Raw genomic sequence first — 26,265 nt, forward strand, 5'->3', positions numbered from 1 at the left:
TCCTTTTTCAGCTTTCCTTCTTTTTTCTATTTTGTCCTCAATGAAAAACTCGAATCATATCTGCTTATATATTGACAGCCAGAAACTCAAAATGATACCGATCGACATGCTCACATGCATGATTATGAAGAAAGAACGTCGCCAAGATATTTTCCAAGTCCTCACGTAGTCACGTCCCCGTCACGGCTATTGGGTCTAATGGGCCACTTCTTTGTTTTATAATGTCATGGGCCGAGGCCCAATATACAAAAAAAGCCCAAACCTCCTTTAATACGATTATAACGACATTTTTTTTCCCTCCAAACTTAAAATGCTGGTCTCAAAACTGAAAACACTGTTCACTAAATCCAAAACTTTCAACCAAATTAAACAAATCCACGCTCAAATCCTCACCAACGGTTTGAACGAGCTGCATCCCATTTTTCTACACAATCTTCTCCAATCTTCTACAGCTAGCTTTCAGTACACCCACCAAGTGTTTAATCAATTGCCAACACCAGATGAATTCACATGGGCTACTGCCATTCGTTACTTCTCGAAACATGGTCGGTTCAAAGATGCCATTGCGCTTTATGTTCGAATGCATCGTGTGGGAGAACCCCGTCCGAGTACATTCGCTGTATCGGGTGTTCTTAAGGCGTGTGCTCGAATGTATGACAAGGTATTTGGTGTATCAATACATTGTCAGGTTGTTAAGTATGGGTATTGTTCAGATGTTTATGTTCAAACGTCTCTTCTTGATTTTTACTCAAAGTTGGATGATATGGAAACTGCTGAAAAAGTGTTTAATGAGATGCCAGAGAAGAATGTAGTTTCTTGGAACTCGATTCTTTTTGGGTTTTTGAAAGCTGGGGAGTTATGTAAGGCTCGTGGTATTTTTGATAAAATTCCGATTAAGGACGTTGTTTCTTGGAATTCGATGATTTCGGGGTATGCAAAAGCCGGGGATTTTGAAAGGGCAAATCATTTGTTTGCGCATATGCCAGACAGGAATTCTGCTTCTTGGAATTCAATGATTAGTGGGTATGCTGATTGTGGAAACATGGAAGAGGCAAAGAAGTTGTTTAATGAGATGCCGGAGAGAAGCAATGTTTCTTGGATTGCAATGATATCTGGGTATTCAAGGAGTGGTGATGTTGATTCGGCTTCTGAGCTCTTTGATCAGATGGGTGAAAAGGATTTGTTGTTGTGGAATGCTATGATTGCATGTTATGCTCAGAATAGTAGACCGAAGGAAGCTCTTCAGCTTTTTAATGAAATGAGGAAACACAATGTAAATGTGCAGCCTGATGAAATGACATTTGCCTGTGCTATATCTGCGTGTTCTCAGTTGGGAGACTTGGAATTCGGGTTATGGATAGAGACTTATAGGAGTAAAATTGGGGTTGAATTGGATGATCACCTGGCTACTGCTCTAGTCGACTTGTATGCTAAATGTGGTAACATTGAGAAGGCGTATGAGCTATTTCATGGCTTGAAAAAGAAAGATGTGGTTGCATATAGTGCATTGATATTCGGATGTGGCATAAATGGTAAAGCTTTTGAAGCAATTAGGCTTTTCAGAGAGATGACAACTGCTCAAATTAGGCCAAATTCAATTACTTATACCGGGATTTTAACTGCTTACAGCCATGCTGGACTGGTTGAAGAAGGGTACAAATGCTTTTCTTCGATGACTGAGCATGGACTCATGCCCTCAGCGGATCACTATGGCATCATGGTTGATCTTCTTGGTCGGGCTGGACGGTTGGACGAGGCACATGGATTGATAAAGAGTATGCCAATGGGACCTAATGTAGGTGTTTGGGGAGCCTTGCTTCTTGCTTGTCGGTTACACAGTAATGTTGAGCTGGGTGAAATTGCTGCTCAACATTGCATTGAGATGGAGCCAGACTCAAGTGGGTATTGCTCTCTTCTAGCTAATATCTATGCTTCTGCTGAAAGATGGGATGATGCAAAAAGATTGAGAAAAATGATGGAGGAAACGAAGTTGACCAAGACGCCTGGTTGTAGCTGGATGGAATCAACTTGAAAGTGTGGATACAGAGTTTCAGATTACTTCTATTTGTTTGAATATATACTTCCGTAACCTAACCTTCATTCGGGAAGTCTCTTTGCCTTTCCCAAACGGGAGCTATGATTAAAAGCTGGAAGAGTGGGGGTTTTCGGTTTATTATTTGCATACGATCAGAATGGCTGAATCAAACATTCAGACTGATGCATAAGCTATAACCTGGAACTCATTTGTTTGATCTTAAATAAGTTGGCCCCATCTAGTGATGGTCCGAGCATCATTGTGTTATCCAAATTCCAATGGATACCCAGTTTGTGACTGACCTTCCTTATTCGGAGTTTGAAAAGAATTGGCTTAAATCCTAGTCAGCTGGAGTCTGAAAACAGCATTTGTAAAGTTACTGTTTACACTTATTGGTATCCATGGTGTTATTCCCATGCTAAACAGGTTCTAACAATGCAAGGATTTAGTGTTTTCCCCTTTCCTTTTAGTTGTGCATCTGTCACGCTAATTGATTCCCTATAGTCCAATAGTGAAACCCCAGTCGCTATTTTGTTTGTTTCCAGCAAAAAAAAATTAGGTTGCCTTTTTTGTAAGTTAGTGAGATAGTCTACCTGCAGTCCTGCACTCATGGCTTCAGCATGCAACTCATATATTGAGCAGCTGCTAGCATTCCTCTAATTGAGATATTTTTCGTGTTCTTATTTCCTAATAACAAGGATCGAAACCATTGACAGCCATACATGCAATCATGCATGCCAGCATGCAACTCACCACTATCTGAAAATTTGGGGTTTATAGTGTGTGATTGTAATTATTTCATACACTATAAACCCCAAATTACAAGAAATTGAACCAATCAAAATACCGCAATTTGGGGTTTATAGTCGTACGGTTTTAAGAACAAGCCGCAGCTTCTGAGAAATAAATAGAACAGCATATCATAGCCATCCTGGTTTTAATCCATGTTTTCTTATGTTACTATTGTTTACTTTATCTGGTGTGGAAATAAAACCAGGAACACCATATTTGATAAAACCCGAGGCAGACTTCATATTTCCCAGGTAATAATCCATACACCCATCCTTTTGTTTTTGTTCCCCAATAAATTTCGTTATTATGTATTGGTTTACAAGATTGGTGTATTGTGATGTGGTGTGTTGGCAGCATTGGGCACTGGCGCGTTGTGGAAGAAGAGTTTGGTTCTGAATTTCGAGTTCGCAGAGGATGTTGTGACTTTCTCTGTTATTGGTCCAAGAAGCGTTCACCTTGTGGGTTATTATCTTGATAAAGCTGCCAATTTGATGAAGAAGATGATGAAAGGTATACGTTGCGAGTTGTATGAAATTGTAGTGTGTGATTGTAATTATTTTTGGCTTCTTGTATTATATTATATATGTAGGAGAGTCTTATTTGTGTTTTGTTTTTGCTGTAGTGATTCATATGGATCGGAGAAGGTGTTGGTGAGAGTGAGAGTGAAGAATCCACTGATTACGACATTGATGATGCGAATGATGATGTTGATGATGATTTTGAGATGCTTCCATTTACAAGGCCTAAAAGTGGAGGTATTGTTGTGAACATTCTTTGATGTCTCTTTCATTTCTTTCATATATTTTTCTGATCAAGAGTATCTCGTTCATTAATCTGGATTGTTAACTTCCATATGCAAGCCTCAATAAGAATCATACGTTATCAATTTCTTGAGGGCGTGTTAACTAGGAAATTATTAATTCACCCTGTTCCTCCAAAACCTAGGTTATATGGACACGCCATATTTTGAAAAAAATCTGTGTCGGATACATATCCACGTGTCCGTGTCGGACACATATTGTATGTAATTTATCTCGAATTTTGATATTTTGCCGCGTCTGACAATTCTCATCCGTGTCCAATACGGAGTGTTAATGTAACCTAGTCCAAAACGAAAAAAAGAAAAAATTGATTGGTATTTGTAAGTTCGATGACTTCTTGTTTGTTTATTTTGGCTTTAAATTTTTGGAACGCCCAATTATAACATAAACTTTCAAATGTATCTAGTTATGGATATGTTATAAATTGTTGAAACATCCACTTTTGGCTTCTGCAGAAACATTTTCTCATAGTATCTTGCATTTGAAAACGCCTTTTCAGGAATGGAGTTGATGAGTAAAAATGTATCTCAAATTTGTATGTGTAGGCAACATACTGCAATCTAAAATGTATTGTAAGGCTCAAAACTAGATAGTCTTGGAATATTGTTTTAAGGCGTTGCCTGCATAGTTGGAAGATAAACTGTTCCATTGTTATTTCGAGTATACCCGACTGCGTCTGATCTCTGAACAATATGTGGATTGATATGGCGATAGTCCGAATGTTTTAAGAGGCGTCTGTCGTCTGTCTGCAGTGCCCACTAATGGTTTTGTCTTTGAGTCTCTTTGGACACACTCGTGATGACTGCACCTTTTTAGCATAGCAATCAACTCCCTCTGTATCACTCTTATTTTGTTATAACATTGATAGTATTGATGAAAAGCTCTCTGATTTTTCTCCTACTAGTTGGTTTGTATATAATACTAGGGGTTGCCTGTGGCTACAGCCCGACGATGAACAATCAACCCAATTAATTTTTCCTCAGAGGCCCAAACCCAACAGCCTTTGTTGACTTATAAGTCTGATCTAGTATCACCCAGCAGCCTTTAGCTAACCATCACACTCTTGAGCTCACTAGAAAGTGTCATGTCACAACTTGTGAAATGCAATGTTAGCCGCCAGATGGGGCCTTGCGGGTTCCACACCGATTTTTTTTTTATTAGATAGATATATTCTAAAAACCATTTTGATCATGGTTTTCAGAATCGGATTGGGACAGGCCGGTCCCGATCTTTGTCACCAAATTCGGCGTTTTTTTAAAAATAATACGTTTAAAACCCGAGATATTAGCAAGGCGTCTTGTTCTAGTTTAAAACCCGGGTTTTTCAAAAAAATGCGTTTTAAACTTAAAAACCATTTAAAACCCAAGATTTTGAAAATCTCCCGTTTATTTTATTTTTATTATTTTTTTATTTTTTTAATAATAATCCAAAAGAAAACGCGAGAAGAAAAAAGAGTTTTGGAGTTTACCTTTTTGAAGAGTGGGTTAACGATTGATTTATTGAGACAGTTATATTTTGTTTTGGACTATTAATAATTAGAAATTTTAAAGTTATTAACTTATTTGTAGTATTTGATTATGCTATTATGGTAGGTAATTAGTAGTATCTTATTTAGAGTCGTGTTTTGGTACTGAATTTAAAACTTATAGTATTTGGATGAGTAATTATAATTTGATATTTTCATGTATTTGAATTTTCTTTCATTTGTATTATTATTTGTTTTATTTTATATGTCTATTTTTTTTTCTACTTTTATAAAAAATCAAACTCCTTATCTATTATATTTTTTATCATTAGTTTTTATCGTTTCTTTTACGTATTATACGTTTTAAACCCGTTTTACTGTTTAAATCTATTTTTTATGCCCTTGAAGGTCTCCCTATTGTAAATTTAAGGTTAATATTCGTATTTAATGTTTGGCAACAACTCAACCGGAGTGAGTAAAAACCACCGAATTGAACTGATTTTTTAACGGAGTTTTGCTTGAACCACCGAGTTTACCGGTTTCTAACTTGAATCGGTCAGTTCAAACCGGTTGTATTCAACATATAAAAATCGACCTGAAGAGCTCCAACTCCAGTTCACACTTGAACCGGCAGAATCATAAAACCATGGTGTTGCTGTAAAAATTGCTAACGCAAGTAGTCTTGGTTTACACATTGCACTTTCTGTTATCCACTATAACAGGAACTAAAATTGAAAAGCCGTTGTGGTTTCTGATCCTTATTAGCGAGACATATTCCATCATTATGTGGCAGTGAAAAATGGAAAAGAGAGGGAAAGAGAGCTGGATGCTTCATAAAAGAGATGAATTACGCTTTTTAACTGTGCGCGGTGTTAGCCTGAAACTTAGAAATTTAGTTTGTATTTTCATGAACTATTTATGTTTTTTGTTCCATTCAAGTTTTTATTAGATTTTGAAATTTAACTGCAAGTTCTCTGAACATATTTCTAGATCTCTCGACTAGCTGATTGCAACCTGAAAAGAGGTGCGGACTACACATAATTTGATTACTAGCAGTTGCATAATTTGTGTATCATGCGCACTTTTGTCGGGGTGGATTATGTTGTGGTTAATACTAATATCAATCGATTCCCCACTATACAAATAACTCGTATTTGAACTCAATTCAACTCTAGACAACAATCTAAATATTCCCTACAACCAAACTAACATGCCCAACTCGCTAAACAACTATTAACAACAGATAATAATGTAAAGCAGTAAAAGCAAACCACAACACAAAGATATACCGTGGTTCGGCCAATTATGCCTACTTCTACAAGAGCTAGTTCTTATATAAAATGGGAAAGAAGATTACAATTACTCCCTTGCAGTCTCTCACTTTACTAGATCACTCATCTCTCTTTACAGAGTTGTATTTTTGTAAAGGTTATCTCTCAATCTTGATAACTTTCAAGATTGGGTTTTCTCTGACTTTTGTGTTGTCTCTCGTGTGTTTTCTTTGAGTGTTAGGTTTTGCCAAAAACCGCAACCCTTATTGCAAACTCGCGGTCCACAAAAATAGAATTCTTCGAAAAATAGGCATGGGCGCGGGGCGCGCCTCGAGCAAGGCCAAGTCTAGCGCGGATCGCGCTGAAGTGCCCGGAGGTCGACCAAGGCATGAGCGCGGGTCGCGCTCAGGCTTATGCACGCAAGCATAACACCTTTTCTCCTCATGTGAGGGATAACGCCAACAATCTCCCCCTCTCGAACAGTGAGGGGGGATACCTCCATGCAATTTCCAAATCATCACGAGGAGTCTGCTACCATTCCGGCGGTAGCACAACAAATATCAAACTTATCTTTCGATAAGACTTTGGTCATCATATCCGACCCGTTCTTGTCTGTATGGATCTTCTCAATACACAAATGCTTGTCTTTGAGTACTTCTCTAATCCAATGATAACGTACATGTATGTGCTTGGATCTAGAATAAAAACTCGAATTCTTGCTTAAATGGATAGCGCTCTGACTGTCACATAGAACTACAAACTGTTTCTGCTTTAGTCCTAGTTCTTCGAAAAACCTCTTCATCCATAACATCTCTTTGCAACACTCAGTGGCTACAATATACTCGGTTTCTGTAGTGGAGAGGTCAACACACTTTTGCAACTTTGATTGCCAAGAAACTACTCTCTCTGCAAAAGTAACTAGATAACCGGAGGTGGACTTCATCGAGTCAACATCACCTGCCATGTCTGCATCAGTGTAACCTTGAAATAAGGGCTTACTTCCACCAAAGCACAAACACGATTTGAAAGTGCCTTTGAAATATCTCAATATCCACTTAACACCTTCCCAATGTTCCTTACCCGGATTTGACAGAAAACGGCTTACAACACCAACGGCGAAAGCAATATCCGGTCTTGTACACACCATTGCATACATCAAGCTGCCCACTGCGGATGCATAATGAATCCTTTTCCATCCGACTCGCCATGCATTGCTCACCCTTTGGACATCTCTTTTTGTTCATGAGGAACCGCCACCGTTTACAACCGACCGGGTTTCGCTTTGATCCATGTTGAATCTTTTCAACTCCTTCTCAATGTAGCTTTCTTGAGAAAGCCACAACTTCCCACTCTTTTTGTCATGAGTGATCCGTATCCCAAGTATCTGCTTTGCTTGACCCAAATCCTTAATCTCAAAGGACTTACTCAAGTCTTTCTTAAGTTTAGATATCTTGTTGATGTTTGGGCCAACTATCAACATATCATCCACATACAACAAGAGCACTATGAAATCCCCATCTGTAAATCTCTGAACAAACACACAATGATCGGAAGCAGACTTTTTGGATTCTTGCTTCGTCATAAAGGAATCAAATTTTATGTACCACTGCCTTGGTGCTTGCTTCAACCCATACAAGCTCTTTATCATCTTTTATACTAGGTGCTATTTGCCTTTGACTTCAAACCACTCTGGCTGGTCCATGTAGACATCTTCTTCATGGAAAGGATGTCTTAACATCTAACTGCTCAACCTCTAGGTTCATACTTGCGGTTATACCCAATACCACCCGGATTGAAGTCAATCCCATCAAAGTCATCAAAGTCTCATAAAAGTCAATCCCTTTCCTTTGACCGAATCCCTTCACAACAAGGCGAGCTGTGTGCCTTGGGTGAGGATTGTTTTCCTCATGCTTAACTTTGTATATCCACTTATTATTGAGAATTTTTTGTCTTTGCGGTTTCTCAACTAACTCATAAGTGTGATTCTCATGCAAAAAATCCAACTCGTCATGCATGACCTTCAACCACTTTTCTTTGTCTGTACTTTCAAGTGCCTCTTGATAGTACATAGGTTCTCTACCATCCGATAGTAGAACGTATGTATGTGGTGGATATCTGGTTGAAGTTAGTCTCTCTCTGTTTGATCTCTTTGTCCCATCTGTTGGTGCCTCAGGAGGATGCACTTCTGCTTGCTCTGGTGGTGGTTCATGCACTTTATCTGCATCCTCTATACCAATATGTTTTATCCCATCATGAGCAATAGAATTCTCATCATGAGATTCAAACTCATGGTTCTCTGTATTCTCAATGCCTTCTGCACGTTCCATAGTAGGAACTTATGGTTATGAATCAACAAGATCATTAGTGAAAGAATGTAGCTTCTCACCCTCCTCAAAGTCTGCTATGGTTTGGTCTTCTAAGAACACAACATCCCGACTTCGGATTACCTTCTTGTTAATCGGATCATAGAGTTTGTAACCAAACTTTTCATCTCCATAACCCAGAAAAATGCACTGCTTGACTTTGTCATCAAGCTTGGATCTCTCATCCTTCGGAATATGCACAAATGCCCTGCACCCAAATACCTTTAAGTATCCATAATCAACATCTCACGACCATACTCTTTAGATAATCACTATTGAGGAGGCTTTGGGCGATAGGTTGATCACATGCATGGCTGTACGCATTGCTTCTACCCAGTAGGTTCTAGGTAGCTTAGAGTGATATATTATGCATCTCATCCTCTCTACAATGGTACGGTTCATTCTCTCTACTATTCTATTTTGTTGCGGTGTCTTGGAAACGGTCTGCTCATGACGAATCCCATGACTCTGCAATACTCTTCAAACGGCACAATGTACTCACCCCCATTATCTGAGCGAATAAACTTCAACAACTTCCCAGTCTCTTTTTCCACTATGTTGTGGAATTTCTCAAATATGCAAAGTACTTCATCCTTGGTCTTCAGACTATATGCCCATATCTTTCTTGATGCATCATCAATGAAGGTCACGAAGTATGAAGCTCCCCCATGGGACTTCACTTATGGGACTTCACTTTTATAAGACTACATAAGTCTGTGTGCACTAGTTCAAGGACATTGTCCTTTCTGTGAGACGGGAATCTTTAGAAAGACACCCTGTATTGCTTTCCTATCAAACAGTGAGTACATGTATTTAAATGTGTACCTTTGATGTCTGGCAAAACCTTTTGTTTAGCAAGAACTTCCATCCCTTTTATGCCCATATGACACAGTCTCTTGTGTCCACAGTTTGGAGGAAGCTTCTTCTTCTGCCACATTCACTTCTGCTTTACACAAACTAGCCGGTGTTTTGTAAAGAGAGCAAGTTTTCTTCCTTCCGGTCGCTTCTGATGGAACCTCTCGCCAATTTCCATACCCCGCTACTAAACAAGTTTACAAAGCCATCGTCATCTAACTTCCCAAACAAATTAGGCTTAGCCGAATGTCGTGGATATGTCTTTACATCCTTGAAAGTCAAGGTGTAGCCGACATTGGTTTCTACATGAACATCACCAATGCCTATAATCTTCGAGGCCATCAAGTATCCATCTTTACTTCACCATATTCACCAATAGGTAGTGAAGAATTCCCCAATCGGATTAATGGCGTGATAGGATGCTCCCCAGATCTATCACCCACTCAGATCCCTCGACATGAGGTACTAAGGCGGACACACCACAATCGATACAATTTCCACTTGGTCGTTGACTAGTGCGGTGAGTATCTTTGCACGTGTTTTCGTTCCTCGCACCATGTCTTCATGTACCGCGGTTATTTTTCTCATCCCTCTTCGATTGTTCTCGCGACTCATATCCGTGGGTCTCTTTAGCCACATAGTAACATTGCCTCTCTGTCTTAGGAGTTCTAGCTTCACCTCTAGATTTACTTCTGTCATCACCTTTAGAATGAGATGGTTTTCTGTATCTACCTCTCCCCCGTTTCTCTGTGACAAGGATCTCTGAGTGAGAGTAGCTGCCTTTTGAACTCCTAGTCTCCTCATTCAACAAAGACGCGGTAGCCATCTCCATGGTAATAATTCCATCCTTGGCTGCTCCGTGTAGAGAGACTGCTAACGTCTCCCAACTTTCGGGTAGAGAGCCTAATAGAAACAAAGCCTCAACTTCGTCTCCCAAATTAATCTTCATCAAATGCATCTGATTGATGGTATTTTGTACTTTGTTAAGATGCTCAGACATTGAAGAACCTTCTTGGTACTTCGTGTCGGCAAACTTCTTAATGACTAGCATTTTGTTTCCGCCCGACTTTCTCTCATAGAGGTCTTCGAGTTTCTTCTACAAGCCAAAAGTTGTAGTCTCTTGGGATACATAGTGAAAAACACTGTCGTTAATCTACTGTCGAATGTACCCAATTGTTTTTCTGTCAAGCTTGCTCCACTCAGCCGTAGCAACCGTTTTCGGTCTTTCTCCTCCATTCTCAATAGGTTGTGCTAAGTCCTTGCAATAAAGCAAGTCTTCCATCTTGGCTTTCCAAATGGTGTAGTTCTTCCTATTCAGACTCATCATGTGAGTGTTCATGGAATTGTCCATCTCTACAAATTATTTAAACTTAAATCTTTTCTAAGGAGTTTTGTCAAACACCTTCCGACCAAGATTCGGATAACACCCTAGGCTAATCTAACCTGGCTCCAATACCACTTGTTGAGGTTAATACTAATACCAATCGATTCTCCACTACACAGATAACTTGTATTTGAACTCAATTCAACTCTAGACAACAATCTAAATATTCCATACAACCAAACTAACATGCCCAACTCGCTAAACAACTATTAACAATAGATAATAATAATGTAAAAGCAGTAAAAGCAAACCACAACACAAAGATATACCGTAGTTCATCCAATGATGCCTACTTCCACAAGAGCTAGTCCTTATATAAAGTGGGAAGGAAGATTACAATCACTTCTTGCAGTCTCTCACCTTACTAGATCACTCATCTCTCTTTACAGGGTTGTATCTCTATAAAGGTTATCTCTCAATCTTGATAGCTTTCAAGATTGGGTTTTTTATGACTTTTATGTTGTCTCTCGTGTGTTTTCTTTGAGTGTTAGATTTTGCCAAAAACCCCAACCCTTATTGCAAACTCGCGGTCCACAAAAATAAAATTCTCCGAAAAATAGGCATGGGCACAGGGCGCGCCTCGAGCAAGGCCAAGTTGAGCACGGATCGCGCTAAAGTGCCTGGAGGTCGACCAAGGCATGGCGGGTGTCGCTACCAGAAAAGCTTTATTCTCGTGGGTCACGCTTTTTAGCTTATGCGCAAAACATAACACCTTTTCTCCTCATGTGAGGGATAACGCCAACAGATTGCTCTTGGACATCACCACTTTGTTTAGGGAGTGGTCTGACAGTATCAAGCATGGGTAACAGAGGAATGCATCAGATGAACTATTTCTGCATTGTGGTTGTACATTATAGTCTTGTTGTGGACAACCTTCCAACTCTATGACAAAAATATATAGGAAGTGTAGTACAATAGTCCAAGGGAGCCTGTGGATTGGTAAATGTACAATTTTTAAAGATACCAGCTTGGTCTTTATATAAGAACTGATTGGAACATGTAAATGTTATATTTGGTTAACCTTACAGATATAGGCAATCTTCGGAGGGAAAGGTGTTTGTGGGATTGAATTGACCGAGTTCGTTTGGATGAATTGTCTACGTATCAAGTTCTCTCTGCTGGGGGGGGGGACTTGAATCAGGTCAGACGTAGTTCCTTATCTTCTTTATATAGGCAAAGATGACCGCGTCTCCTCCTCTCTCGTGTCAGGTCAAGTTCTGGACTTGATGACATTTAATGAACCATGAAGGTGTCTTGCAGTGGAGTAATGGCAAGCATAGTTGAAGCTCTGGTATTGATGATGCCAGCTGCAACATACGTTACTAGCCGTTGGGGTGCTGGCTAGAGTTAGCGTTCTAGAAGCTTGATGTTTTAGACGTGGGCGCTCTGGGAGAAGGACGTTTGGGGTGCTGATGAGGTCGCTTAATCTGTATGAACTGGTCTTCAGTGACCTGGATGTGTGGATGAGTGTGATCGTCCTGGTGTGCTGGACACGTGACTAATATTAAATGGAAGTGTATATTACTCCTCATTGATTGCCCCTCGCCAGGTCGTTAAATCTTGGATAGCGATCGGTGTGAGATTTAAGTTAACGCGACGGATGGCACGTGGGACGGTTGATTTGAAGGGTCGCAAGCTAACCGCCTTGTTTTGTGGAGCGACGTGGCATGTTAGGGTTAAATACATGATTGTGTTTCTTTGGGAAACGTACCGGTGGCTTGCAATATACGCCTGGAGAACTGATGAGTTTCTCATTGCATCCTTTGAGTTCAAGAGGCTAAGGTTAGTTTCTGCCATTTTCCTTTGCGCTTTTCTTTCTTTTGATTCTTGTTTCTTGTTGGGTTTGTTAGGTTTAGCTGTAGTTACTTGTTGTCGTGAACTTGTATTAGAAGAGGAAGTATGTTTGATTCAGATGATACTCGATCTGATGAGATTCGAGAGGTTTCATTGAGTGAGGAAGTTGAAGATGTTGGTTCTGATTCTGTGGTCACTGTGGCGAGTAGTTCTGGTAATAGATTTTCGTCATCCTCTAGTGGTTTACCGCCTAGGGTATTAGATAAGCGTGCTGCTAAAGCTTTTGTAGAGTTAAGGGAAGCTTATGATATTACATGTAAGCGACTTGGAGATACACGAACTTGGGGAGGATGCAAATGTGTTTAGCAACGGTTACATACCGCTATGTTTTGGGGTAGTTGTCTGTGAGGGGCAGTTACGAGCTGGTATGAGAATACCGTTTTCGAAACTTGCTTTTTTGAACTTTTGTAAGAAAGCGTCATGCCAGTTCGTTGGCAACACCTGGCGGTTGCTTAGAATTTTCGATCTGTTGAACGATAGCGGGGAGTATCGTATTGAGGCTGCTGATATTCTTGAGCACTTTGCTGTGAAGTGATTTCATGCCAATAATTTCAGTTTGCAGACGCTAACAGGGAAGTCGAGCATTCTGGGTGGTGTGAGCAACAAACCTTGGGAGAGAAGGCCGTTGTTGTTAATTGGAAATTACTGTGCTAATGGGTTTGCAGTTCGTTCATACTAGGGTTTGCAATTTTGCTGGTATGTTTTTGTGTCTTTTGTTGTATATTGAGCAATATTTGTTTATTTTGAACTGACTTTGGAACTGATTGTTTTGCAGAGGTCCCTATTACAAGTCGTACTAACTGGGGAGTGATCGAGAGATTCGCTAAGCTTAGTCGAGCTAGAAGCAAAAGAAACTGCCTGAGGTAGCGGCTTTCTTTGTGGAAAGGGGAGGTCGTGGGATAAGGCTAAAGCGGAAGAGTCAAAAGAAAAGGGCTCGTGGTCAGGTCGATAGTGCGTCGTCTAGCAAGTTTGTCATAGAGAAGGAAGATAGTGGCGTTGTAACTAGGGAGGCTAGGAACAGGAGCCGGAGTGGGCCGGTGAGGCCTGTAGGTGGTGGTGGGACCTCTGGGGGTGATGATGGTGTGACCAAGCATTTTGGTAGGAAGGGTCACCATGCTGGTTCTGATCCTACTCCTAGGGAACAACCTAGGAGGCGTGTGCCCGTTCTGGTGGATGTAGAGGAGCTTAGTGTTCCAGTTCGTGAACCTGGAAGCTTGTTAAAGAGAAAAGCTGGTGATGTAGACGATAGGGCGACCAAGGCGGCTCGTTTGGAGGGCATAATGAGGGAGATTCGGGTCATCGCTCTGTTGATAGACTGACTGGGCGAACTGAGGGTGGTTTGAGTTCCCGGGGGAGGTCGTTCCAGAGGGTCGATTTGAGAGATGTGGATCTGAACTCCCTCGAAAAGGAGAAAAATAGTTATGTTGTTGTTGTTCTTCCCCCAGCTAGTAGAGGTAAAGAAAAAGCTTCAAGTAAGGGAGGTGCCAAGACTGGTTTTGGCAAGGGAAAGGGTTGTGCCCTTGAGAAGGGGGTCTCCTATGTCAATCGACCTTTGGTGAGACTTAGAATGCGTCTTGAGCTCGACTATAGCTTCCGCCCGGCTCCTATAGCGAAATAAGCTTTGGATAGCATTGCTCTCAATGGAGATCGGCAGAACCTGGATGCCATGGGAGACCTTGCCGCGAATGTGAGGGCGATGGACCTTGGGTATTGTTTGGTAAGTATTTGTGTGGTTTGGCTTTTTGCGGTGTGTAGGTAGAATGATGTATTGATGTGTGAGTGTACTGTTGTTTTGTAGGTACTATCTGGATACCAGAAACTGAAAGAGCTGGCTATGATCGCTGATGCTGAAAAGAGCGAACGAGAGAAGATGAAAGAAGAACTAGAGAACGTTCGTACCATTGAAGTCTCTCTCTACGCTAGTTTTGACGAATTGAAGAAGCAGCATGGTCAGGTCGCTTTGGAGAAAATGGTCCTGGCAGGGGCACTGGAGGAAGCGAATGACGAGGTGGCATTGTACACTGGGTATGTTGAGAAAGCAACAGCTGCAGCCAAGGCGGTGTAGGACGCCTATGAGACTCTGTTTGGAGAGGCGACTGAGCTGGCCAAAGATTACAACGAGCTGGAGCATAAGTATCTTGCTTTACAAGAGGAACCAGATCGTGGGGCTCGAGGTGCAATAGTGATAGACACACCTAGAGATGCTAGTACCGTTCTTCCTGTATCTGAAGGTACTGTTCTTGTGAATGACTCTGTCTTAGATCTAGCCTTGGATGCAGCCGCTTTGGAGGTCGCACTAGAGCCCCTAGCCACTGAGAATTTGCCGAATGTTTCTTGAATCTTGTCAGCTTTGAGTGAGTGTTCTCTTGAAAGTCTGTTCGTCTTTGTTTTGTCTTTAAAAGGGTTATCTTAATACAATAGAGTTGGTTTCCTGGGCTTGCCTGGGTAGTTTGTCTTTTATGTTCGCTATGGCTTGTGCTACATACATTAAGAGCTGTTAACCTGGGGCGACCTAGGCAGTTTGCCTTTACTTTTTGCTGTAATTTTGGTATTTGGACGAGCTGATTTCCACATAAGTGGCAGTTCGGTAGTTATAAAGAACTGGTTTCCTGAGTATGTTCAGGCAGTTCGTATTTTGCACTTATGAAATGCATGTTTGCTTTGAAGTATTAGTTTTCTTTTGTTTTAATGCTTGGTGTGTGTTGTCTTGACATTTGAGTAGGAATTAGACCTAGAGATGTATATCCCGTTGTCTAGGAAGACTTAGAGTGCCATAAAGCATTTGAGCTCGATTGAGCGTACTGCTCAGGAGAGTGTTTCGAGTGTGCCAGGTTGCGTAGAAGCTTGACATTCTGGACGCGGGCGCTATGGGAGAAGGACGTTCGGGGTGCTGATGAGATCGCTTAATCTGTATGAATTGGTCATCAACGACCTGAATATGTGGATGAGTGTGATCGTCCTGGTGTGTTGGACACGTGGCTAATATTCAATGGAAGTGTATATTACTCCCTCACAAAACATGCTTTAATGTCATTCACTGGCGTCGTTCACTGTGTGAGCATATATTTAGGTACTTGTCCACATAATTTTTTTTTATTCAATCCTTTCTCAATGTTACAAGGGAGAACTTATTGAGAAGAAAAGCAGGATAATCAGTGCCAAAACTTGAAATCAGAAATTCTACTAATACTACGATATTGTAGAGGCTTAATACAACTAAAAGTACGATTGCTTAGGCACATTCGAAACCAGATGGGACATCCTTTCCACAGGCGGTGAGAATCATGCTGAGGGATATTGGGACATTGAGGTTGATACCCAATATGTTGGCTTTCATAGCAGTGCACAAGCAGAGAGCCGCGTCAAGGTCAGCAAACCCGTGGATGAGAGTGCAGCAAGAGTTCTCAGCAGGAGTACCTATTACAATACCAACCAATCCACCAAGCAAGTTGGCACAAACACCTAGCTTTAGAGTATCTCTTGGGCACCTACCCATGGGAGTAGGAGGTGTTGGCTTTGGCACTGGTGGGCAAGGTGTGGGAGTAGGAGGTGTTGGCTTTGGCACTGGTGGGCAAGGTGTGGGAGTAGGAGGTGTTGGCTTTGGCACTGGTGGGCTAGGTGTGGGAGTAGGAGGTGTTGGCTTTGGCTCTGGTGTTGGTGGAGTTGGATGTGTTGTAGGAGTTGGAGGCGTTGGTGGAGTTGGAGGCGTTGGTGGAGTTGGTGGAGTTGGAGGCGTTGGTGGAGTTGAAGTTGGAGTAGTTGGAGGCGTTGGTGGAGTTGGAGGCGTTGATGGAGTTGGTGGAGTTGGAGGCGTTGGTGGAGTTGAAGTTGGAGTAGTTGGAGGCGTTGGTGGAGTTGGAGGCGTTGGTGGAGTTGGTGGAGTTGGAGGCGTTGGTGGAGTTGGAGCCGTTGATGCTGGCTTAGGCGTTGGTGGTGTAAATGTTGGCTTAGGTGTTGGGGTAGGCTTTGACTTGGGAGGACTTGGAGTTGGCTTTGGCTTTGGCTTTGGTTTAGGCTGACAGTAAGAGCAGCTCGTTGCAGTGACAAGGGAAAAGAAGAGGAGGTTGAGTGCAAGGAAAAGAGCTACTGATGCATGGCTCTTGGAACCCATTTCTTATTCACTGTTTGTAGTACTCTTTTAGTGGTACTAGTGATTCGAGGTGTACTGTGTGGGTGATGAACTGTATTTGTGAATGGTGTATATTTATAGGGATGCAATTAGGAGTGTGATTTCACTGAATTTGGTGAAAGATTTAATTAGTGTAAATAGAATCGTTTTGCTAGTGTGAATTGCCCATGGATTGAGCTGGGAAATAGGTGATGCTCCTACATTTGGATGTATACGGGGTGGGGATGATCGACAAACTAGCTGCAATTTTATCGTCTCCAGGATTTAGATATGTGAGAGTGTGAGACTATTATGGTTTAATAAATTTTTATTTAAATTCTTGGTCATCTTAATGATATGTCTCATCGAATCACTTGTTAGACTTTAATTGCATATCAAGTACACTTGGACGCGTCAAGTTCATGAATATATCAGTGAAGTTGACGGACTGAGCATATCAGCTCACGAACAGCAACATTGTTTCTACCTTTCATTTTTTACAGCATATCAGCTCACGAACAGCAACATTGTTTCTATCTTTCATTTTTTACACCAACCTGATTGCTTAAGTTGCTCATTTATTTAACATGTTCCCTTGACTGGATATCATTCTGTGCACTAGATCATAAGATCATTGTAGACTTTGTAGTAACCTAATGGTAGCTATAGGACTCGCTCAGTCGATCTATGGTCGATTGAGACTAGAGTCTCTCGAGTATTTTTCTATATTTCCGACAACTTTTGGCATTAAGTAAAAAGCAAACAGTACCACAGTAGACATCATGCGGATCGATCCAAGTTTCGAGTGTACGTACTTCAACTGACTTTTCCTTTTTCAGCTTTCCTTCTTTTTTCTATTTTGTCCTCAAATAAAAATTCGAATCATATCTGCTTATTGACAGCCAGAAACTCAAAATGTACCGACATGCATGATTATGAAGAAAGAACGTCGTAGACTGACGATATTTTCCAAGTCCTCACGTCACGGTTATTGGGTCTAATCAAATTAAACAAATTAAAAATCTGGTCTCAGAAGTCAGGACTGAAAACACTGTTCACTAAATCCAAAACTTTCAACCAAATTAAACAAATCCTCACCAACGGTACATCTTCTACAGCTAGCTTTCAGTACACCCGCCAATTGCCAACACCAGATGAATTCACATGGGCTACTGCCATTCGTTACTTCTCGCAACATGGTTGGTTCAAAGATGCCATTGCACTTTACGTTCGAATGGCGTGTGCTCGAATGTTTGACAAGGTATTTGGTGTATCAATACATTGTCAGGTTGTTAAGTATGGGTATTGTTCAGATGTTTATGTTCAAGCGTCTCTTCTTGATTTTTACTCAAAGTTGGATGATATGAAACTGCTGAAAAGTGTTTAATGAGATGCCAGAGAAGAATGTAGTTTCCTGGAACTCGATTAGTCGATTCTTTTTGGGTTTTTGAAAGCTGGGGAGTTATGTAAGGCTCGTGGTATTTTTGATAAGATTCCGATTAAGGACGTCGTTATTTGGAATTCGATGATTTTGGGGTATGCAAAAGCGGGGGATTTTGAAAGGGCGAATCATTTGTTTGCGCAGATGCCAGACAGGAATTCTGCTTCTTGGAATTCAATGATTAGTGGGTATGCTGATTGTGGAAACATGGAAGAGGCAAGGAAGTTGTTTAATGAGATGCCGAAGAGAAGCAATGTTTCTTGGGTTCCAATAATTGTTGGAGTTATCCCTCGCAGGAGAGAAAAAGAAGTTCAGTTTGCGTGAAGAAAGTCGGCCTTCGGTTTAGTCTTGCTTAGTCTCAAAGCGCCCGCATCCATGTCGTGAACAACTTACAGTACATTGAGGGCGTGCACGCTCGACATTGGCCTTGCCCAAGGCGCGCCCGCGCCCATGTCTATTTTCGTAGTTTCTAGCTGCTACAGTAACCGCGAGATTGCGGGTTACTATATAAACAGAAACAAGGTTTTGGAAAACCTAAACACCACGAACCAAGGCAACACAAGAGAGAGAAAATCCAATTTTGAAAGCAATAAAGATTGAGAGATAATATTTATAGAGAGACAAGCCTGTAAAGAGAGAGGAGTGATCTAGTAAGGTGAGAGATTGAAAGGAGTGATTGTAATCTTTTTTTTCCACTTTATATAAAGATTAGCTCTTGTGGAAGAAGGCACCATTGGCCGAACCACAGTATATCTTTGTGTTGTGGTATGCTTATTCTTCTTTTTACATTATTATCTGTTGTTAATAATTGTTTAGAGAGTTGGGCATGTTAGCTAGGTTGTAGTTGATATTTAGATTGTTGTCTAGTGATTGTTGTTGGTCCTAATACAAGTTATCTGTGTAGTGGGGATCGATTGGTATTGGTATTAACCCTAACAAGTGGTATCAGAGCCAAAATTAGATTAACCTAGGGTGTTATCCAAAGCTAGCTCAGAAGGTGTTTGAGCAAATTCCTGAGAGGAGGTTTGAGTTGAAAATAACTTGTAGAGATGGACCATTCCGTGAACACTCGCATGACTAGTTTGAATAAAAAAGAACTATACCATTTGGAAAGCCAAGATGGAAGACTTGCTCTATTGCAAGGATTTGGCACAACCCATTAAGAATGGAGGAGAAAAACCGGAATCGGTTGCTGCGGTTGAGTGGAGCAAGCTTAACATAAAAACAATTGGGTACATTCGACAATGGATTGACGACAGTGTCTTTCACCATGTATCCTAAGAGACTACAACTTTTGGTTTGTGGAAGAAACTCGAAAACCTCTATGAGAAGAAGTCGGGCGGAAACAAAGTGTTGCTCGTTAAGAAGTTTGCCAACACGAAATACCAAGAAGATTCTTTAATGTCTGAGCATCTTAATGAAGTACATAATACCATCAATCAGTTGCATTTGATGAAGATTAATATGGGAGACGAAGTTGATGCTTTGTTTCTATTAAACTCTCTACTCGAAAGTTGGGAGACGTTTGCAGTTTCTCTACACGGATCAGCTAAGGATGGAATCATTTTCATGGAGATGGCTACCACGTCTTTGTTGAATGAGGAGACTAGAAGGAGTTCAAGAAGCAGCTTCTCTCCTCGAGAGATCCCAGTCACGAGAAACGGGGAGAGGAAGGGCGAAAAACTATCTCTTTCTAGAGTTGATACGAAGCAAATCTAGGGGTGAAGCTAGAACTCTAAGGCGAGAGGCAATGTTATTATTGTGCCACCAAGGGTCACTTTAGGTATGAGTGCAGAACACTGAAGAGGGATAAGAAGAATAACTATGTACCTAAAGATATGGTAAAGAGGAACGGAAACTCAGGCAGAGATACTACTGCACTAGTTGATGATGGTCTAGTAGGAATTGTGTCAGATTCTGGTGAGTGTTGTCTTAGTACCTCATGCGAGATCTGAGTGGGTGATAGATACGAGGGAGCATCCTATCCGTCGTCCATACTACCACGGATTAATTCTTCACCTACGGTACCGTGGTGAATATGGTGAAGTGAAGATGGGCAACAGTGGAGTCTCGAAGATTGCAGGCATTGGGGATGTTCATATAGAAACCAATGTCGGATATACCTTGACACTCAAAGATGTAAGACATGTCCCTGACATTTGGCTAAGCCTAATTTCCGATGGGAAGTTAGATGATGATGGCTTTCTAAACTCGTTTGGTAACGGGGTAGTTTGTGTAAAGCAGAAGTAAATGCGGTAGAAGAAGAAGCTTCATCCGAACTGTGGCACAAGAGACTGTGTCATATGGGCGAAAAGGGATAGAAGTTCTTGCCAAGCAAAAGGCTTTGCCAGACATCAAAGGTACACATTTAAATAGATGTACTCATTGTTTGGTAGGAAAGCAATACAGAGTGTCTTTCCAAAGATTCCCGTCTCACAAAAAGGACAACGTCCTTGAACTAGTGCACACAGATTTATGTGGTCCTATAAAAGTAAAGTCCCACGGGGAAGCTTTATACTTTGTGACCTTCATTGATGATGCGTCGAGAAAGGCATGGGCATATAGTCTGAAGACCAAGGATGAAGTACTTGGCATGTTTGAGAAATTGCATAGCATAGTGGAAAGAGAGACAGGGAAGCTTTTGAAGTGTATTCGCTCAGATAATGGGGGTGAGTACATTGTGCTGTTTGAAGAGTATTGCAAGAGTCATGGGATTTGTTATGAGCATACCATTCCCAAAACTCCGCAGCAAAATGGTATAGCCGAGAGGATGAATCATACCATTGTAGAGAGGATGAGATGCATGCTGTCTCACTCTAAGTTACCTAAAATCTACTAGGTAAAAGCAATGCATATAGACGTGCATGTGATCAACCTATCGCCGTCAAAGCCTCTGAATAGTGATTATCTAGAGAGAGTATGGTCAGGTAGAGATGTTGATTATGGATACTTGAGGGTATTTGGGTGCAGGGCATTTGTGCATATTTCGAAAGATGAGAGATCAAAGCTTGATGACAAAGCCAAGCAGTGCATTTTTCTTGGTTATAGGGATGAGAAGTTTGGTTACAAACTCTATGATCCAATTAACAAGAAGGTAATCCGAAGTCGAGATGTTGTGTTCTTGGAAGACCAAACCATAGCAGATTTCGAGGAGGGTGAGAAGCTACAAGTTTTCACTAATGATCTTGTTGATTCAGAACTAGAAGTTCTAACTTGTGGAGCGTCACGAGGAAGGCATTGAGAATCACGAGAGAGAACCATGGGCTTGAAGCTCATGATGAGAATCCTATTGCTCATGATGGGATAGAACCTATTGATATAGAATATACAGATGAAGCGCATGAACCACCACCAGAGCAAGCAGAAGTGCATCCTCTTGAGGAACCAGCAAATGGGGCAAAGAGGTCAGACAGAGAGAGACAAGCTTCAACCAGGTATCCACCACATACGTATATTTTAATATCTGATAGTGGAGAACCTATGTACTATCAAGAGGCTTTTGAAGGTACAGACAAAGAAAAGTGGTTGAAGGCCATGCATGATAAGATAGATTCTTTGCATAAGAATCACACTTAGAAGTTAGTTCAGAAACCGGAAGGAAGAAATTTTTTCAAGAATAAGTGGATCTACAAAGTCATGCATGAGGAGAATAATCCACACCCAAGGCACAAAGCTCGCCTTGTTGTGAAGGGATTTGGTCAAAGGAAAGGCATTGACTTTGATGAGATTTTCTCTCCTGTAGTGAAGATGACTTCTATCCGGGTGGTATTGGGTATGACTGCAAGTATGGACCTGGAGGTTGAGCAGCTAGATGTTAAGATAGCTTTTCTTCATGGAGACCTTGAAAAAGATGTCTACATGGACCAACCCGAGGATTTTGAGATCAAAGGTAAGGAATACCTAGTATGCAAGCTGATAAAGAGCTTGTATGGGTTGAAGCAGGCACCGAGACAGTGGTATATAAAGTTTGATTCCTTTACAGCGAAGCAAGAATACAAGAAGTCTGCTTCCGATCATTGTGTGTTTGTTCAGAAATTTCCAGATGGGGATTTCATAGTGCTCTTGTTATATGTGGATGATATGTTGATAGTTGACCCGAACATCAACAAGATATCCAAGCTAAAGAAAGACTTGAGTAAGTCCTTTGAGATAAAGGATTTGGGTCAAACAAAGCAGATACTTGGGATGCGGATCACTTGTGACAGAAAGAGTGGGAAGTTGTGGCTTTCTCAAGAAAGCTATATTGAGAAGGTGTTGAAGATATTGACATGAATCAAAAACCCGATCGGTTAATCCGCTTGGTAGCCGTTCCCGCATGACCAAGAGATGTGTCCAAAGGGTGAGCATGAAGCGAGTCGGATGGAAAAGATTACGTATGCATCCGCGATGCGGACTTGATGTATGCAATGGTGTGTACAAGATCGGATATTGCTTTCGCCATTGGTGTTGTAATCCGATTTCTGTCAAATTCGGGTAAGGAGTATTGGAAAGGTGTTAAGTGGATATTGAGATATCTCAAGAGCATTTCCAAATTGTGTTTGTGTTTTGGTGGAAGTAAGCCCTTATTTGAAGGCTACACTGATGCAGACATGGCAGGTGATGTTGACTCGATGAAGTCCACCTCCGGTTATTTGGTTACTTTTGTAGGGGGAGCAGTTTCTTGGCACTCTAAGTTGCAAAAGTGTGTTGACCTCTCCACTACAGAAGCCGAGTATATTGCAGCCACTGAGTGTTGTAAAGAGATACTATGGATGAAGAGATTCTTCGATAAATTAGGGCTAAAGCAGAAACAGTTTGTAGTTCTATGTGACAATCAGAGCGCCATCTATTTGAGCAAGAATTCGAGTTTTCATTCTAGATCCAAGCACATACATGTGCGTTATCATTGGATTAGAAAAGTACTCAAAGACAAGCATTTGTGTATTGAGAAGATCTATACCGACAAGAACGGGTCGGATATGATGACCAAAGTCTTACCGAAAGGTAAGTTTGATGTTTGTTGTGCTACCGTCGAAATGGTAGCAGACTATTCCTGTTGATTTGGAAATTGCATGGAGGTATCCCCCCTTACTATTCGGGAGAGGGAGATTATTAGAAATATCTCTCACATGAGGAGAGAAAAAGAAGTTCAGTTTGCGTGAAGAAGACTGAGCGCGCGCGCTCAATTTGGCCTTGCTCAAGGCGCCATGTCGTGAACAACTTAAAGTACATTGAGGGCGCGTGCGCTCGATATTGGCCTTGTCCAAGGTGCGCCCGCTCCCATGTCTATTTTCATAGTTTCTGGTTGCTACAGTAACCGCGAGATTGTGGGTTACTATATAAACGAAACAAGGTTTTGGAAAACCTAAGCAACACGGACCAAGGTAACACAAGAAAGAGCAAACCCAATCTTGAAAGCAATCAAGATTAAGAGATAACCTTTACAGAGAGACAAGCCTGTAAAGAGAGAAGAGTGATCTAGTAAGGTAAGAGACTGAAAAGAGTGATTATAATTTTCCTTCCTACTTTATAAAAGGATTAGCTCTTGTGAAAATAGACAACATTGGCTGAACCACGATATATCTTTGTGTTGTAGTATGTTTGTTTTTCTCTTTACATTGTTGGGCATGTTAGCTAAGTTGTAGTTGATATTTAGATTGTTGTCTGGTGATTGTTGTTGGTCCTAGTACAAGTTATTTGTGTAGTGGGGATCAATTGGTATTTGTATTAACCCCAACAATGACATTTGGGTATTCAAGGAGTGGTGATGTTAATTCGGCTTCTGAGCTCTTTGATCAGATGGGTGAAAAGGATTTGTTGTCTTGGAATGCTATGATTGCATGTTATGCTCAGAATAGTAGACCGAAGGAAGCTCTTCAGCTTTTTAATTTAATGAGGAACCACAATGTAAGTGTGCAGCCTGATGAAATGATATTTGACCGTGCTATATCTGCGTGTTCTCAGTTGGGAGACTTGAAATTCGGGTTATGGATAGAGACTTATTTGAGTAAAATCGGGGTTGAATTGGATGATCACCTGGCTACTGCTCTAGTCGACTTGTATGCTAAATGTGGTAACATTGAGAAGGCATATGAGCTATTTCATGGCTTGAAAAAGAAAGATGTGGTTGCATATAGTGCATTGATATTCGGATGTGGCATAAATGGTAAAGCTTTTGAAGCAATTAGACTTTTCAGAGAGATGACAACTGCTAAAATTAGGCCAAATTCAATTACTTATACCGGAATTTTAACTGTTTACAACCATGCTGGACTGGTTGAAGAAGGGTACAAATGCTTTTCTTCGATGACTGAGCATGGACTCATGCCCTCAGCGGATCACTATGGCATCATGGTTTATCTTCTTGGTCGGGCTGGACGGTTGGACAAGGCACATGGATTGATAAAGAGTATGCCAATGCGACCTAATGTAGGTGTTTGGGGAGCCTTGCTTCTTGCTTGTCGGTTACACAGTAATGTTGAGCTGGGTGAAATTGCTGCTCAACATTGCATTGAGATGGAGCCAGACTCAAGTGGGTACTGCTCTCTTCTAGCTAATATCTATGCTTCTGCTGAAAGATGGGACGATGCAAAAAGATTGAGAAAAATGGAGGAAACGAAGTTTGACCAAGACACCTGGTCGTAGCTGGATGGAATCAACTTGAAAGTGTGGATACAGAGTTTCAGATTACTAGCTTCTATTTGTTTGAAGATATACTTCCGTAACCCAGCCTTCATTCGGGAAGTCTCTTAGCCTTTCCCAAACGGGAGCTATGATTAAAAGCTGGACGAGTGGGGTTTTCTGATTATTATTTGCATACGATCAGAACGGCTAAATCAAACATTCAAACTGATGCAGAAGCTATAACCTGGAACTCATTTGTTAGATCTTAAATAAGTTGGCCCCATCAAGTGATGGTCCGAGCATCATTGGGTTATCCAATGGATACCCAGTTTGTTACTGAACGTCCTTATTCGGAGTTTGAAAAGAAGTGGCGGAAATCCTAGTCAGCTGGAGTCTGCGATTCCTCTTTGAAAATAGTATTTGTAAAGTTACTTTGTACAACTTATTAGTATCCATGGTGTATATGCTAAACAGGTTCTAACAATGCAAGGATTTTAGTGTTTTCCCTCTTCCTTCTAGGTGTACTGTAGGTGGAGTCTGTAGTCCGTACTCTATTGATTCCACCTGATATCAATTTAGGACAGAAATGAATCTCTCTAACCTTGTTATTGCACAGGAACTCAGATGTGAAATGTCTTCAAGAAATCAGACTTAGGTGGGTTTGTTCTTTTTTTTTTTTTTATATATATAAAAGGAAAAACCACTTCCAAAAAATTTAGGAAGCGCTTCCTACAGAGTTTTCATCTACGGACAAGTGAATCAGAGACCTAGCCGTAGGTGGGTTCAAGCTAAAAAATGGGGGAGCTCTCCTTCCTCTACTAGCTAGTGCATGAGCAACAAAATTTGAGTCTCTACGAATAAAATGAAAATGACAGTCATCCAACAATGAGATACAAGCATAAATATCATGTGCTATTGAGGTAGCTCCCCAAGATAAGCTTGTTCTCCTCTTTTCCAACATTTCAGCTAAATTTTTGCAGTCCGTCAAAATGGCGAGACATCGGATCTGCAAATGTCGAGTCAGTCTAGTCCTCCTCGGATAGCTCGTGCCTCCTCGCCTCTTCTCTCGAGGTCATTGTCTCTACTGTGTCCTGCACCAATACAATAACCAAAGTTATTCCATAAAAGCAAAACCTATTCCTACTTGCTTTGTGTTATAATCCCAAGAGGCATCCGTGGTGAGGTAATGCCAATTGTTGTTTATTTGAGGCCACATTGTAAATGATTGTTTTGGAAAAGGGTTTTTCACTTGTTAGTAATGAAAGTTTCAGCT

At 41.1% G+C, this 26,265-nt stretch overlaps 2 protein-coding genes and 1 pseudogene across 3 annotated transcripts; 2 read left to right on the top strand and 1 right to left on the bottom strand.

Annotated features, from left to right (window-relative positions):
* Positions 1-101: 101 nt before the first annotated feature.
* On the top strand, positions 102-17,015 carry LOC147514060 (pentatricopeptide repeat-containing protein At4g22760-like). Of its 2 annotated transcripts, none has more exons than XM_086597471.1 (4): positions 102-3,078; positions 3,182-3,337; positions 3,450-3,582; positions 14,639-17,015. In XM_086597471.1, exon 1 carries the CDS (start codon positions 311-313, stop codon positions 2,030-2,032), a length of 1,722 nt encoding a protein of 573 aa, XP_086453597.1. In that variant the 5' UTR covers positions 102-310; the 3' UTR covers positions 2,033-3,078; positions 3,182-3,337; positions 3,450-3,582; positions 14,639-17,015. The 2 variants fall into 2 exon arrangements, with proteins under 2 accessions (XP_086453597.1, XP_086453598.1); XM_086597472.1 differs by lacking the exon at positions 14,639-17,015 and adding an exon at positions 4,104-4,528.
* Positions 15,906-17,156, bottom strand: LOC147514061 (uncharacterized). Its single transcript, XM_086597473.1, has one exon. It carries the CDS (start codon positions 16,949-16,951, stop codon positions 16,073-16,075), a length of 879 nt encoding a protein of 292 aa, XP_086453599.1. The 5' UTR covers positions 16,952-17,156; the 3' UTR covers positions 15,906-16,072.
* A 4-nt stretch (positions 17,157-17,160) lies between these two features.
* On the top strand, positions 17,161-25,504 carry LOC147514062 (pentatricopeptide repeat-containing protein At4g22760 pseudogene; annotated as a pseudogene).
* The last annotated feature ends 761 nt before the right edge of the window (positions 25,505-26,265 follow it).

The sequence above is a fragment of the Coptis chinensis genome, chromosome 3 (genome assembly GCF_015680905.1).
Source record: "Coptis chinensis isolate HL-2020 chromosome 3, ASM1568090v1, whole genome shotgun sequence".
Classification (NCBI taxonomy): domain Eukaryota; kingdom Viridiplantae; phylum Streptophyta; class Magnoliopsida; order Ranunculales; family Ranunculaceae; genus Coptis; species Coptis chinensis.